The sequence below is a fragment of the Apteryx rowi genome, unplaced genomic scaffold, assembly GCF_003343035.1.
Source record: "Apteryx rowi isolate R43461 unplaced genomic scaffold, aptRow1 scaffold_591, whole genome shotgun sequence".
Lineage (NCBI taxonomy): Eukaryota > Metazoa > Chordata > Aves > Apterygiformes > Apterygidae > Apteryx > Apteryx rowi.
This window is the reverse complement of record NW_020450862.1, coordinates 355,963-372,829: the sequence shown is the minus strand read 5'-3', so window position 1 is coordinate 372,829 and position 16,867 is coordinate 355,963. Positions and strand designations below refer to the sequence as shown.

The 16,867-nt window shown below is 37.0% G+C and overlaps 1 protein-coding gene across 11 annotated transcripts in view; it reads right to left on the bottom strand.

Moving 5' to 3' along the window:
* VPS13B (vacuolar protein sorting 13 homolog B) overlaps positions 1-16,867 on the bottom strand; it is a 438,137-nt gene that overhangs the window by 70,433 nt on the left and 350,837 nt on the right. For all 11 annotated transcript variants that reach the window (XM_026082771.1, XM_026082768.1, XM_026082772.1 and 8 more), the window contains 3 exons: positions 14,821-15,020; positions 11,762-11,969; positions 11,261-11,445 (listed from right to left, as the gene is read on the bottom strand). In XM_026082771.1, the coding sequence (XP_025938556.1) occupies positions 11,261-11,445; positions 11,762-11,969; positions 14,821-15,020 (593 nt within the window). The remainder of the gene's footprint in view (positions 1-11,260; positions 11,446-11,761; positions 11,970-14,820; positions 15,021-16,867) is intronic.

Genomic DNA, 16,867 nt, shown 5'->3' with positions numbered 1-16,867 from the left:
ACAGTTGTAATACATTGCGGTGAGGGGTACAGCTGCAAATTTTTCACCTGTAATGCCCCACTGGTATTGTGGCTTACTGAATTGCATCAAGATTGCCTTCCTGTCCGGAAAGCCCTCTAAGTACAAACAAGACTCTAAGTCCAGGTTTTATTTTCCCTTGGTATCAGAATATGGTAATTTAAGAGCCCTGAGAAATGCTTTTTAACCTTTTAGAAGAAATATGTAGCATTCTTTTATTAGGAACTATGTTCTTTGCTTTTCTAAAACAACATGTGACCAACTTATCAATTTATCAAGCTAGCAGGTTCAGAACGAATGCAGGTGTGTATAGTAATGTAATCTGTCACAGATACTGACTTTTTCTCATTAAGGAAAAATTACTCTAAACACACTAACAGCTTTTGTTAAGAAAGCACAGAACAGTGGTATGCTCTAAGTGAGGAGGTTTCTGCAGAATTGTTTAAGCAAGAGAATGTATGCACTGTTAAGTGTCAAACCCATTTTTTCTAACAAATGTCATTCATCTTGACACTGAATCTATGTGAATCACTTGCTTTTCCCATTGCAAAAGCAACAGTATTTCACTTACTTTATTAGGGCCTTGGTTATTTTTATAATATAATATGGCAGGTTTTCCAAAACAGATTAATATAGATAGAATCTCTTAGACTACGGATTTATCTACTTATTGCAATATTCTCCATTCTCTTCTGATATAGGAAGAATATTCCACATTTTATTTAAGGCTTCTCATTTTCTTGGTTTCAGTATTTATGAACAACATAAGCACTATACTGTYGAAATTCGGTCACTTTTGTGACTGAGGGTAGCAGCCTGTTAACGCATCATGTACTGCATAATTTCTGGTATATAGGATATTTTGATCACATATTCTCACCAAAGTAAAGCCTGACTCCTACAGTAAGTGTCGCAAGATCAGTGTATAGCTGGAAGAACTTTGGTTTGCAAAGTTTCATAAATCAGAGTTACAAAATCTGAAAAGTACAGAACACAACAAGAGTGTAAATCTGTCATTAAGATAATCTGATGGTTTTGTCAGTCTTCTGGCACCCAGCAGAATTTTCACTAGCTCACTAACCCCAAAGGGTAAATTTCAGTGTGATGCACAGGCAAATTATGGACAACTTCCATTAACATTCCCAACAAGTTACGCTTAACTCCCTGCAGACTGCACAGAAACTGTAGTCCAAAGGATACAGTCTCATCTCAGTGCAATGAACACTAAGATCACACAGCAAAATAATTAAGATTATACACACAAAATAGAGTAACAAAATAGTAAAGTCTGAGATAATCCTTCTCTCAGGCTAGGAAGTTCACAGATAATGTTTAAAGCTGGAATTCCTAAAGAGAATGGGCTCTGTTTCAACATCTGCTTAAGACTCACTGTGTAACACTGCAACTTCTTTAGCCACTACTTCCCTCCTTGAAAGAAAATGAAGACAATACCTATCTTATCATTAATAGTCAGAGTCTTAACATTCAAAAACAGATGTGCAAAACTATGCCCACCATCACACAGCTTACTCACATGCAGATCATCTGAAGTGCAATTGGCTCAGGCTAAAAGCAAGTCTTCAGCCCTCTAAAATAGAATAGCTGTTTATATAAATAACCTGCATTCATTTTGCATGTCTGCAAACACTGGATTTACTGGCAGGAAAGTAATTGGATACATTAAGATAAAAGGCATTTGTTAAAGTACTAGTTTATGATCAAATATGCTCAATAATTATACTGTGTTGTTTCATTTTAAGATTGTTTCAACTCTTCACATAGCAGAAAGATCATAAAATCTATATCTAACAATACAACAATTTTGAATAACTTTAAAAGATAGAATTCGCAAGAAATGTAAGTTTTAAAACACAGAATCCCAGACAAAATACAAAATTGCCTTCTGGACAATTCACAGCAATTAGACAAATTATTTTACTGCACATTTAAAAAGTCTGATTATTCGAAAGCAATACTGAACTGTCTAACAGTAGACTCAAAAATATGCAAACYATCAGGTTTATCGATAAGCATGGTTGAACTTTACAACTTGCTTAGCTAATAACACCATGAACTTAAATCACTAACCTGTTATACACAAATTATTAGGATTTCCAAAATACTTGTTGCTTTGGAAATGTAAGAAATGAACCAAACATGAGTAAAATTTGTGGTTTCCCAAAAAGCTCTTTTCCCAGACTCTCAAATGCCCAGCTGAACGTTGTAGCCCCAACGGGGAACGAAAAGCAAAAAGGAAGCAGAGTCAGCCAAAAATGAGGTATTCTCTGTTAAAAGGAGAAATGAATGCCTTTGACGTTAATCATAATTCTTTTCCTGTTGACTGTCATGTCAAATCTTTCCTGGGGTAATGACTTACAGTAGGTCTAATGCCAATCATTCTTAAGCTCATGCTTCCTTCAGCCACTGTTTAAACAACCACAAGGTGTAAGAAAATGACTGTTTATTGGCTGACAGCGTTGAAAACATCAGACTCAAGACTGTAGTTTACAAATGTTTTATTTAAAGAGTGTAATCATGTAATGCAATGCAACAGACAATTTTTTGAATCCCCACCTTTTGAAGTTGTAAATATTTTATGTTCTCTTAAAGGAGATCTCACCATCTCAGCAAATACTTTGAGGGAATTTTGCCAGAGTGGGATTATTTACCTAGTCTTTCCCTTATTAAATCTCAGTTAAGCCCTTGCAACCTCAGACCCATACTCACTTCCCTAATTTTCTCCAGTAAACCTTGAGATCTGGTTAATTTAATCACCACTTCTCTAAACCAGGAATAAGTGCTCTATTTATTAGGTGGCTATTTAAAGAAGAGAGGCCAAAAAAGGAGACCTCGGCACGCATTCATCTTTTCATCAGCTCTTACAATACTGACTACACTTGCATGCAACAGAAATGCTGGCAGGTACACAAGGGAAACATCCCCACCACAAAAACCTGTCAGTGTTATAGTCCAGCAGATATTTTATTCTAACTTCATATGGAGAAATGAACAAATGCCACAGATTATCTTCCTTTTGTCTTGTAAGTTTTAACAGCTTGTATCTCTCAGCAGATAACAACCCCGGAGAAAGAATTTTAAGTCTGTGTTGGTGATGCAGCTTAAATAAATTACAGAGCTCAGAATCTGGAGTATTACGACTTTATATAATCGCTTTGATTAGACAAGTCTGTTTTTCTCCACCAGTTAAATCCATGGCTGCTTGTATAAACACTATAGTGACAATGCATAGCTTTTTGTTTGAGGTATGGGGCAGTGCCAGTGATATCCTTCATTGGAGAGATAACTCTGCAATGAAATGGGAAACACTGAGCATCTCTAAAAACTTTGCTAGCTCCAGTGGGTCTCCCGCTGTACAGGAAGTCACCTGTCTGTCCTCTTCACCTGCTTGCTCCCAAAAAGCAGAATACCTCCTTGATGGCATACAAATTGCTTTCCTACTCTGGTGAGCCAAAACCCCCCAATCTTCGCCCCTCCCACCCCCAACCCAAAGCCATCAAACTTGTTCCTGGTAAAGATAAGTGATATAAAAATATGGCCTTGATGAAATCAGGAAAGTAAATTGTTCTTAAAAGGATCTGTGCATCAAGAACTCCTCTTCATCCTTCTGAGTGAATATAGGCTAATCTGAGGCAAAGGCAAAAACAAATCTGAGATTCTCAAGACTGCAGGAAAACACAGGAAGGCTTTGGGAAACCAGAAGTATCGTAGAAGTATAGTTTTAATCTCCTTAAAGCAAATATCTGCCAGCATTTTCTCTAGGCTTAAATGTAACTATGCCTAAATGTAGCTAAGTCCAGTATTTGTACAATTTGAATGCCACTATCAAACCAATAAAGCAAAAAAAATTTTTTTTGTAACTCCCTCCTTCAAACTGTAAAGATAAAAAAGAGGTGAAAAATGCTTATCCTTCCTCAACTGTTGCAACCTGACAGATTCAAGGAACTGTACAGTACAAGCATGGCTGAATTTAGCATTATAAGACAGCTCTGAAACACACATTACTACCCCTAATTATGGTGTGAAATGTATTCTTCTTTCTGCACTGGGACAGTGGCATTACCTGCATGACCATCAACTACTGCCTAGAACTGGGAATGGTTGCTCTTACTCCTTGCTCGCTTGCTAGAATAATGCTATATCTCCAAGGCAACCAGAAGAAACAGGGCTGAAAAAGCAGCGTTTCTACGAACATTTTAAAACGTACTCTGAAGCACAGTGATGGCCATCAAGCAAAGTTCTCAGTGGGCAGCCTGATTTTATGGGCAGATTCGCAGGAGACTCACCACCAGCAGCAGGTTCTAACTGTAACTGCTAAGACACAAGAGTGTTGCAGAGCAAATGAAAGATCTGCTGCCCTATAATTATGAGCTGGTTGCTTTATAGAACAGATTTGACAATTAAACTGAGAAACTGAGGCATACCTTAATTAAGCCTTCATGTGTGAATACTTACGGAGCCAAATCTATAAACATCTGCACAATTCCAGGGTCTTTTTACTACAGAAATTGCCTGCACAAGAGAGTGTGTCCTAAACATAAAATTAACTGTTTGGGAGCAAGAACAGCAGGCTTCATCTCCCTAATTTTGTGTCCATATTTTTTAAAGTACATAATAAAATAGGCTTTTAAAGGTACACATCCCTGTATCTTCAGCCCTGAGATCTTCCCTCACCATCAATCTACTAGACTAATTCAAAAGTTTCATTTGTTATAACTGAAAAGTCTCACAGAACATCCCTTTTGATGTACCAGTACTACTCTTCAACATTTTGAAGTAATGTCATTTCTGCTTCTCTCTCTTGCTCTTGCTTATTATCTTTTCAATTCATTCTGTGAAAATTTTCTGGGTTTGGACTCTTCCCTGCTTCTGAGACATGAATATGATTCTCACACCAACACTGTTCTTCCCTTTGTCCCTGCTGATTTGGGCAGTAATGAATTACCCTGACATAAAGTGACATTGGATGGAATCAGCACTGGGACTAATTTCACTCTCATGTGAAATTTCACTCTCATGTGTGTTGTCCTAAGTGAAATGATCAGGAGGGTGGAATGTATTGTTTTCTTCTCCATATATTTTAAAAATAATCTCATCAGCAGTCAAGATTAAAAAGGTATGTCTTTACCAACATTTGAGTCTCCTGTTGCCTGAAAAGTCTCTTCTGTACATCCCCATTAAACAAGGGGTGCATTAGCAGTGGCTTAGAGCCAGTATTTATTATGCTATTTGTACAAGATACAGCCTATTTGCTGTTTATTCTTATGAGAACATAAAACTATCACTCTTGCATATACTCCTTCCTCCCAAAATCGTTTTTACTARGATATTTAGCTGTATCTAGACTTTTCCAAACGCCAGTCAATAAATTCTCGCAATTTAGATAACAGGCAACCATTAGTAGTACTGAAACAGAAGCCGATATAAAAGTTAAGAGTTAGTAGTTATATAGATGTAAGAGTTTTATAGTTTTGATCAAGGAACTAGAAAGATGTTTGGAATAAAGGACTATTCTACCTACAGAGCACACTTCTTTCTTGATGCAGAATCCAATATCAACTGTATTCAGTTAGCCATGCAAGGTTGCACCCCCCAAAATTAAGGACAATGGCAAATTGATTTTTACTTCACTTTATTCCAATTCATATTCTTGAAATATTTAATTTCCTCTTCTTACTTTGATATTTCAGATGTTAAGATGCCTGCTTCTAAAGTGCAATGAAATATTTATATTGAAAGTGTTGTAAAGTAGTTTTTCTAGAATACTTGCTCCCACATAAAGATAAAATGGATCTTAAGGTATTCTAGTGATTTCTGAAGACGTAAATCATCTCAAGTCATGCATAGAAAGTAGCTTAGCCGTAGTGACCTTGCAGTAGTGCTGACTTCTACCTCCTTTCCAGGAGGACTGAAAGGTCTGAGTAGATATGTTGTAACTCTCTGCATCCACCATTAAACCAGCAGGAGAGCCCTTAGTCTTACTGATGCAAGGCTGATGATTTTAGTGGCTCAGCTGTGCTGAGTAAAAGAAAATACTTCCAGCACAAAGCCAAATGTGTTGATTAAAAAAAAGAAAAGAAAACAAAAGAAAACAAACTTAATAACTGTTAGTAAATGAAGCAATGGTTTACCTTCACTGAGAGTATATTTCCAGCTGGCAAGTGTTTTTAATGTGTTAAATGTTATTATAAAACAGGACTTTGCAAAGATATGGAACGTTAGCATTGAAATGATTGCCCAGCTTTTGATTCAACAAACCTTATTTGCCCATCCAAGCTTTCTAAACTCTAGACTGCAATGTGATTTTATCCAACAGCCACATACTGCTACTACAAGATTATTAAGTAGTTCATAAGATGAAGAGATAGAAACAAGGTTCCTATGGAAAGATGATGTACAATGATGCCAGCGCTGCTGGATGCAGGAGGACAGGATGAGGGACTGAATTTGTATTTCTAAAATAATGCCATCATGTGTACTTTCATCATTAATAAGACACTTGGAAATATATATGTTGTTTAATATGCACCTTAATTACTATATAAACTTTAAAACTGTCACAAGAAGGTAGATTCAAAAAAGATCTTGGCAGTGATGCAGCTATACAGGGAGAAATAAGAAATGTAACAAAGATACCCTAAACCAAACATGTCTTTGCTTCTCTCACACTTACAAAAGTCATTTTGGAAGAGAGAAATTTCCCCTCAAAATGATGTGTGACATCTCTTTATATTAATTTAGATATATTTTATTTTAGATATAATTTATTTTTATGAAATTACCAGCCACACAGTGATGTTTTCAGTTGTAATGATTTGCAAGCTAGTGAACTACAAAACTACCATGGTTCCTGGATTTAAATAATGTTTTTTTCTGGCACAGATCACATCTTCAACCTGAAATCATAGCAATTTTCTTACCACTATATTTTGATATTTAATTTGTAGGATGATTAAAGAGTTTCTTCTGTTCTCAATGCAGACTAAGAAGAAAAGTTTATGGAATTGTGTGGATAAATTAGGACCTACCCTGTCAAAGAACCACCAATTAAAGAGATTAAATTACATTTGTGCCTCAGGTCTTCTGCTCACTAGGTCAAAAAGGGCTAGACATGGTGCCAGATAGCGGTTTTAGTACCTCAGGATAAGAAATACCTTATGTCACTGAACAGGAACTCCTTAACAAATTAAGAAGAGCTATCATGGAAGTCTAAAGATATTTCATCAAATACTAGTTATCTGAAAGAACGGTAAATCACGTAGAGCCACATAAGGTTTGTGGCATGTGAAAAAGGGACAATGAGGGATTAACAATTAAATAGAAAGCGGTTGTGATGCCAAGGGAAGAGGAAGGAGAACACATTCAAATCCTTTCAATCTCCCAGAAGAAATACACTCCTCATAAGGTTTCTTGTGAATGCAACTGGGATTCTCTCTCACTTCTTTCAAATAAAAAGATCAGACTTTTATTTGAAATCACTAAAGAAAATGCAATATGTAACAGCATGGCAGAAACATCAGTTCTTCCTTTTCCCTCCACAAATAAAACCAACAATGTTAGTATTGTAAAGAAAGTAAAATATAGAAACCTGACCAGTGAAACTGTTTACCCTTGCAACAACAGAAGTAAAAATACAAGAAGATAAGCTCTWGGGACAATCTGGAAATAGCAGTAAGGTAAAGTTTTACAGAAACAATATAGTTCATATCAGCTCTTATAATCTGAAGCTGTTAGCTTATCCTCTGGACACAGCAGATGATATGCAACTCTAATAACTAGCAAAATTCTCTTTACGGTGAAGCTTTTGCAAGTTCCAAGAATTTGAAGAATAGTTATAGAAACAAAAAGACTTCTAACATCTACTCATGATTAAAATGATATGCCAAAAGGAGTTTAGCAAAGATAGAAAGCTAGATGAAATGTCACAGCAATTTACTCGGGAACGAAAGAACATGAAACTGGCCAAAGTTTAAATCTGTTAAACACAAGAGAAATTACAGAAGTGTACCTTTGCCTTGATTTATGTGAAGTAAAGGATTAAGGAAGACTGATAACACAGCTGGTGACATTATGGATCCTCCTAGCATTTGAAGATATACATGATCTTTGGAAAGTTTTTAAAATCTATTTTTAATATACTTCAATATCATTATTACCTTTAAATTTAGTTCCTTTTTCAAAAAAGTTGAAGTCTTTGCCTTGCAGATGTTCCTCTACTGTTTCATGTCAAGAAGTAAATTAAAATAAAAGTGTTGTTTTGTCTTTTTTCTCTTTCATTTTGTGAGTTTTCCTCTTAGAAATGGCATTCTGTATTTCTATACTCAGTAAATACACAGCACAGTAAGAGACAGATGTACATCCAACTGGGAAAAAGTAGTGTCTGATCAAAGGCCTCCTGATATTTAAGTCAGCATCAAAAGTTTAAGATAAGTATTTGGTAAGTGTAGTTTAGCTAAAGAATTTGAAAATCGACTCTGCATTACTTCTTCCATCCAAATATCTATGCTGGACTAACCAAAAATGCATACCGTCCGTGTTTAAAATGGCTGCTTATCTACACTGTGCAGAGCTGCTCTGTGTACGTGCTTTGCCATTTTTGGAACACATGTTAAATCACCACCTATGGCCAGGCAACAGCTACTGCCATAATTACCTGCTGCCAAAATGCGGATCCTTTTGTAAGCATTTGTGTGTTCCACGTGCCCAGCACCAGAGTTTCTGTATACACGTTAGTCAAGATTACAGATGTGACCTTATGCTCTAATTTGGCTGATATCTTTACTCTATTCCCTTGTAATTGAAAGCCTAAGCTATTAACTGAAGACTGCCAAAGAATTCATCACAAAATTGACAGATTTTAAAGCTTACAGGAAGAGAGTCTGCCATAGTAAAAATCACCAAGGAGGGAAATGATACAGGTATGCTTGACTACCAAGTCAAAGCAAGACTGATGGAAATGGTTCCCCATAATCAATGTATAAAATTAAATGCAATTCTGAATAGTTATTTGAAGATCTGTAAAAGTTTACTGGACCTGAGAACTGGCAGCTGAGCACTTGCTAGTTTCTGTCTTACTGCACCAGGCAGTCCCAGGGGAAATGAAAGAGGACTGTAAATACCCTCTTTTCTCTACACCACAGTATGGAAATACAAAGCAGCAGAACGTGCACGCTACTAGAAAAAATCCAGGTGCATATGCAGTAGAGTCCGTGTTGATGTCCRCCTGAACAAGAACCTATGCCTGCTGCACAGGGACATATAAAAGCACATACATTATGCTCATGATGCCCATTATCTATAATTGGAGCTTAAAGTGCTTCTACCAAAAACTTGGTGTGCCCTGCTCTGAAAATAGTGTCATGAAAGCTGGAAAACTGCTGGTTTTCACAGAAACCTAATAGGTTCATCAAGAAAGCATACAATAACACAATTTTGATTCAGACTTCAGGCCAAAAGGAGCTGATTTTTTTCCATTTAATTTTAATTTTTATATAACTGAAAGGAGCTGACATTTGTTTGTCTAGAGGGCAAAGAAATTGGCAGGACATTTGCATGATCTCACTAACAGTATGTGTATTGTAATAACATTATACCATTTATCTGAGGAAGATTAACCTACTTATCCATAACACAAAGCATATTGGTGCATAATTAGATTTTTAAAAGCAATTTAAAAATATATAGCAATAATGAAATATAATTCAATATTGCTGAACAAGTAGGAAGAACTGAAAGATATTTTATTTAATTCCTTTAACTTGTAACACTATTCTGATTAACAAGCCGATTCAAATGAAAAAAAAAAAGATTCAGTCTGCAATACAAAAAGAAAAACAAGACTATAAAACTTAAAATTGAACAAAAATTGAAACTGATATTCAAGGAACAAGTGAATTTATAAATATGAATTACACTAGACAGGAGAGGGTATAAGTACGTAATTGTGTATTTTGGAGAGCCAAAAGTTTGAATGTTAAAGATCAATGCAGTCATTAGGTATAGGTCTATTTTTGAGGCACATAACCATAAAGCTGCTGAACTCAGTCCTCCTTTGAAGGACTGTTCCATGCTCTCGAACAGTCAAACTGGGCTGCCCTCTTCTCAAAGCAAAAAAATGAGAGATGACCATGAGCAATGTGCCCTCGTAGCAAAGAAGGCCAACGGAACTCAGGGCTGCATTAGGTGGAGCTTTGCCAGCAGGTTGAGGGAGATGATCCTTCCCCTTTACTCAGCACTGGTGAGGCCCACCTGGAAGTGCTGGGTCCAGAGCTGGGCTCCCCAGTGCAAGAGAGACAAGGGCTGCAAAGATGATTAAGGGACTGGAGCATCTCTCATATGAGGAGAGGCTGCAAGAGCTGGGACTGCTCAACCTGAAGAAGAGAAGGCTTGGGGGAGATCTGCTCCATGTATACAGATACCTGATGGGAGACTGTCAAAGGATGGCACCAGACTCTTCTCAGTGGTGCCCAGTGACAGGACAAGAGGCAATGGGCACAAACTGAAACACAGGAAATTCCATCTGAACATAGGAAAACACTTCTTTACTGTGAGGGTGGTTGAGCCACTGGCACAGGTTGTCCAGAGAGGTTGCGGAGTCTCCATCCTTGGAGATATTCAAAACCCAGCTGCACATGGCTGAGAGCAACCTGCCCTAGTTGACCCTGCTTGAGCAGGGGGGTTGGACCAGATGATCTCCAGAGAGATCCCTTTCAACCCCAACTGTTCTGTGATTCTGTGAAAATAGGTCCTCTGTGCATTGTGGATCTTAATAGAAGCCCAGCCATCTACCATCACAGACAGAAGAGGATGGTAGGATTGGAGATTTTAGTTCATGGATTCCACTGAATCTCGGGAATTTCAGACCAGACCTTTGTTTACATGTTTCAGGTTCAAATTAAATGAGGTCTTTATTTAAAGACTGATGAGTGAAGTCACATGAACCAAGAATAAAAACTGTATATGCTTGTAAACCAGGACTGATAAAGTTTGCTATAGCTTATTAAGTCATGAAAAAACATTTACAGGTAAGTGGTTAAGATGTTTGCACAAGTAGTTTTAAACTAAAGATGTGCTCAAGCTGCAGAATTTACCTCCTACTGATTTTATAGAGCTCCTGACATTTGTTTTGTGCTCATTTTTAATAACCACAACTTCTAAAACATTCACTTTACAACATTTTAACATTTTATTTTGTTAATGAAAGTCAAAAACTCTCATTACCCACCTGAAGAACGTCTCCTAGGTCAGCAGTGCTAATATCCAGATCTTCAGTGGTATTAAAAGGAACAGGGTTGATTCTTACAAGAGTGAGCACTCTGGGTTCTGGATATCTCCATAACATCATTCCTGGACTATCCTCAGTTTCATTGTAAAACACAACTTCATAGGCACCAGGCAGTTTTTGTGCTTCTGTCAAATGAAAGAAAGCTATAATCTGTTATATAATTTCGAAAAAGATACATGCTGGTTTATGAGACTAAAGTAGTTAAAAATAAACCCCTCAGGATCAAAAGGAGAGAAAATAAAAAAGCAATTTCCCTGACTTTTAAAAGATTACAGCTTAATGGAAAGAAATCAGAAAAGTATTTTTTTCATTCCAGCAGATGTCTTTTCAATTGCTTTTCCCCAAAAAGTAAAGAATTCATTGCAAGAGGCAACTAATGCTTAATAGGTTACTACTCTATTTATGCTATAATTAGCAAGAAAATAATAATATTCTTCTTACCTGCATCTTGTATATACTGGAACAGGCCTGTTCTCAGATCATCTGAGGTATGCTCAGTTTTGGGGGCTTGATTCCGCTCTCYAGAAGAACAAGTGGGATATGTACGTTCAGATATGAATGACTCTGCACTGCTGTTTTTGGTGAGGTACCCCTGCAGAAGCTTGTGGAGAAGAACTAAACAGTTCAAATGCTCCTGACCCCAAAAAACCTGAAAAAAAAGAGACAAAATAATTACCTACAAATATTTAAACATTTTTGAAGAAGAAAAAAAAAACCCAAACAAGAAGAACTGTATATTGCTTTTTGCCTGCTCTACTTATACCTAACTTGTGTGCAAATATCCTTAATGTGAAAACAAAGAATGAGAACAACAAAAAACCTTTACAAAACCATTTGGCAAATTTGTTCTTTTCATCATTCTAAGGAAAACATTAATTCTTACCACTTAGAGTTGCTACAGGTGCTGCCTGCAAGAGCACAGAACTAAAAAGTGATATGCAAAAACATACAGCTGAATACAGTATATAATGCTAGGGCCAGTCAAAGGTTTTGCAGTTTAAGATATGACAAAAGATCTTAAAGATACAAAGTTTAAATTGCTCAAAGAGCATGTTGCTCCAAAACGGGAATTTTGGACTGCACTAACACCTGAATAAGCAACACAGCTAAAAAGGATGACTAGAAAGACATACTGAAGATCATCTGAAGTCACAAATATTGAGTATACACAGAATATGAATTGGATGTATTGTAAGTTCTGAGAGCGCAACTTGAAGTTTAAAACAGAAATTTAGAAAAATATCTAAGGTAAACTGGCATTCAAAATCCAGAAGATTACACTTTATAGCAAAAGAAAAGGCAAGTTGACATTCTTTCCTTCCCGCTTTGACAAGCAGTGCTGCTTTTCTCAAACCAAACTCTTGTTTGAAAGAACCCCACGAAGGAGGACAAACTACAATGGCAGTGACACTGGCTGCCCTGCCACCACCTCTCAATTACTTTTGTTTCTCAGGTAGGAAGGTATGTGGTATAATCCCCTAGCACTTTCCACTAATCTGAACTCTGGGCATTTCAGTTCATCCTGTGGTTAGACCAGTAAAATAACAAGTATCCCCCGCCGCCCTCCATCTAGCATATAATCCTTTATTTTTCACATGCAGAAGTGGGCCCAGAAGTAACAGGAAAAACTAAGAAGGAACTTTAACTATCAATTAAAGAATTAAGAAACATGATTTAGAATCAGTGTGGGATGAAATCAAAATCACCAGATGGTGTCTTAAAAGTTCATGGTAGAGTAGGAGTGAACAAGCTCTGTCTGCACATAAAGAGTAAACTATCAATTTGCTTAGAAATTAAAAAAAAAGGGGGGAAATAGTAATTTTCAGATATGAAAAAACGAGAAGAAACTTAAAAGGACTTTAGTGCAGCAGTCAAGAAAGAAGCTTTTCCTTCCTCTGCATCTATGTGTAAGTCCATGGAATAAACCGAAGCTCTCTGAAAATACAGCTACGGATGGTACTGAGCTCAAGGGAGCCTTACGCTGTTCTGCAATGGGAGATTATGGGAGAAGAATATAGGCAGCCAGCATCAAGAGCTGGAAGGCACCATAAGCAGCATTTGCTGTTTGCCCTAGCAAGGAGGCTTCCAGGCACGGTAGCAGGATTTATGCATAGTTCAGCCACGATAAAGCAAATAGCTTGGGGCTGCCCAGGTAATCGCCTTAACTGGACACGTCCAGAGTTTCCAGAGTAACTCTGAGCTCAGGCTCCCACAGCTGGTCTAGCACCACCTCTTGGAAGTGCAGCCTCAGGCAACGCCAGAGGCCTCCGGCCCCGACTGATGCCGGAGAGAGGAATGCTTTTTCCCCCCACTTTTATTTGTTTTATTATCAGGCAGTTGGAGGTCCAGAGCAGGGAACTCCCACTACATACATTCACAGATGAGGTGATACTCTCGTGTCAGCTCTCTAGGCTGTAATACAAATTAACAGTGGTAGAAGATGAGGTCATATTTGGAGTTGGCAAAATCATTAGCTGTAAATAAATATATTTGAAACAGAACTGCTAATATTTCTGTTAGCATTCTCAAAGCATCATACAGATTTGTTTCTGGTCCTTGTCTAAAAGACAATTTGGGGGGGAAAATTAACTAAAAATTTAATTATAATAATATCTGGATGTGGCTAGCCAAATACCTGTAGATAACAAGTGAGAAAGAAGCAGAGAAGCAAACTAACTTTATTTACTCATTAAAATATTTTAGTTTTTTTTGTATTATTCAACTAGCCCTGTTCCAAATGCTGTGGTTTGAAGAACTTCTGATGTCAGTTCTGGGAAAAGGTCTAATTACATGACTGAATGTCAAAATTTCCTTTTTGCATTTTATATGCTTGGTTTATCTATTTATTTTAAAACATTTGGTGTGTATAGATACTACAATAAAAATAATTAAAACAAGACACATATCTTAAAGCCCACTTAAGTTCCATGGAATCTATTTTTCATTTCAGGAACTCCCATGCTTCTTTGATGGGTTTCAAGTTATGGGCAGTCCAGTAAGGAGAGGATAGCATGGAAAACTGAGTATTAATTGCTACAAACAATAGTTAATAAGTACTCCCCCGAGAAATTTGTGCAAGTTGAAAAAGAAAGGATATATATTTCTTAGAACTACCCCTAGGCATTACACATCCATAGCTCATGGACAGTCAGAGAGAGAGAGACACACACACACAACCCACACACCACACACACATATATCAGAACAGGGCCCTAAATATTAAGTGTCAGTAATCTGATCCAGTACTTTTAAGGGAACACACACATACAGCTACAATACATGGCCTAAGCAGTATCCAAAAAACCACCATACACAATTTTTCAATCAACAGTTTTACATAAAAGAATAGATAATTATATTAAAAAAAAAAGAAAAAGAGCTTAATGAACTGTTTTAGGCTGCAAATCTTCACAATCTTTCATGGAGTTTTTTAGAAAAAACCCTCAATCATCCAAAGCCAATCCAGTTCAATAGCAGCACCACAAGCCCCTCATACAGACCTGCAGCAGTCCTCCTCTCAAATCAAGGTACATTTTTGGAATAGACTGCTCTGGGCCAGGATCACCGCTGTGCTTACACCACTTGGCTTCCACGTTAACAGAGCAGCAGAAAGGGCCGAGCAGAGATCTAGTTCTTTCTTTGAGACTAGTTTTAAGTAGGAAATCTTTTATGTCAAGGACAAAAGATGATCCATGAATCCCTAAAAAGAGAGAGAGRCAATTTATCCTTGTGGTATTTTTTTTCTCCCAATATTTATGCGCCTACTTGCTGAATTCACTTTAGGAAGAGACTGTGAATCTGTGCCAGGAAGCAACCTGAGTACCCAGGCAGCCCCACGGACTAGCAAGGAACTGCTTGGGTGGACAACTGCTCTCCAGGAAGAGGGCCACAGTTTGGCCCCGAGACTTTGGCTTCTTTTTCAGCTCGCTCTTCTGACATGATTGAGTACCTTTAGACAGTGTTCCAGTTGCGGAGCAGGTATGCTTCGTGCACATTCCTTACAAAGAACTATTTGCCAAAACATTATGACTTTTACATGTGTGAGTATTTTAAGGTTTATGAGAAGAGACATTTTTCATTAAACTCTGAAATTTTTTCAAAAGAGTATATTAAGAATAAGAACAGCTGCTTCACTTGATTATATTTTAAACTGATAGGAAATAGCTATTTTGAACAATTCTCTCTGCTATTGTTCAGGTTACTTATTATAAAATATTGCTTTGCTAGACTTTGGAGTGCCTAGGAGAATAAGGGAAATGTTTGAATTCAAATAATTCAGAACAATTACTATAACTCAAAATACATAATGTGTTTACCTAAAAATCAGTTTAATCTAAACTTTTCACATCATAACCATTTGCAGTTTACATAGTTTTATAAAACCTAAAAAGATAATGGCAGGTTAGCTTTAAGACTGAACTTATGTATTCTCAATAAAGACAAACATTTTTAGGAAAGAAACACTATCTGGAAGTGTCATATCTCTTGTGAATTTAACTTACTGCAAACCACAATTTAATAAACCAAATCACACTTAGTATCTCCTTATTCATTTGTATATTAACTTGAAAAATACTGTATCTGAGCCTGGGATAACTTTTTTCTCTTCTGCCACCCATATTTGGAATCAGCATTCTGAATATTGAATGTCACCATACCTACTTTATAATGCCCATGGCTTATTTTTCTAATGAAACTGGATATTTACAAAAGACGAAAGATTAAAAAACACCTCAGGCTTACATACAGATGTTCCAGGGTATTGTTCCATTTTGACTTTTCATACCTTTGCTGGTAGAAATACCCCACTAAAATAGAACTCTGTTTTGAATACATTGCAGTAAAACTTCTCCTATGAATCTTTTTCAGAAGCCAGAAAAATATCTGTCTGCATCCTGGGAGTTATGATGATTTCATAACACCAGCAAATATTTTATGCAATGGAAGGAAATATATGGGAACATTTTTTTTTATTTTTTTTTGGAATACCCATCACCCACTAGGAAGGTGGTCCAACAGTCCCAGCAGCTATAATGTTGCCATTGGATTGTATTTAACTTGAGCAGGAATCACAAACAAGAATAATATTTCCCTTAAACAGTTTGGAGTTTAGTAAGGATGATTAAGTCCTCAAGTGACTCTTTGTGCCATGCCAATCAACAGGACTGCTGTGAACGGGGTTTCAGCTCTGGGTTATTTCGGCCGGCTTCTGAATCTCTGGGGCTGGTCTTCTTTGTAACTGTCTTATGCATAACCAGCAGAGGCAGAAACTGTTCAGCACTTTTTTGATGCTAAATTCCAGTGATAATCAAGAAAACAAACATCGACACACCATGACAATGTCTCCTTTTGTTCGCAGTTCAAACTTGATTCTGTAAAACTGTGGAATGAATCAGCATTACATACAGTCTTAACCAAGAAAAAGAGGGGTTTTTATGGGAAGAGTATACCCTGCTGGTCTTAGTTTAGTTATTTTAAGATGAACTACAATATTCGAAAACCGGATTTTTTTATGGTCTTCACTGAAAATTGATTTTGAACAGGAGA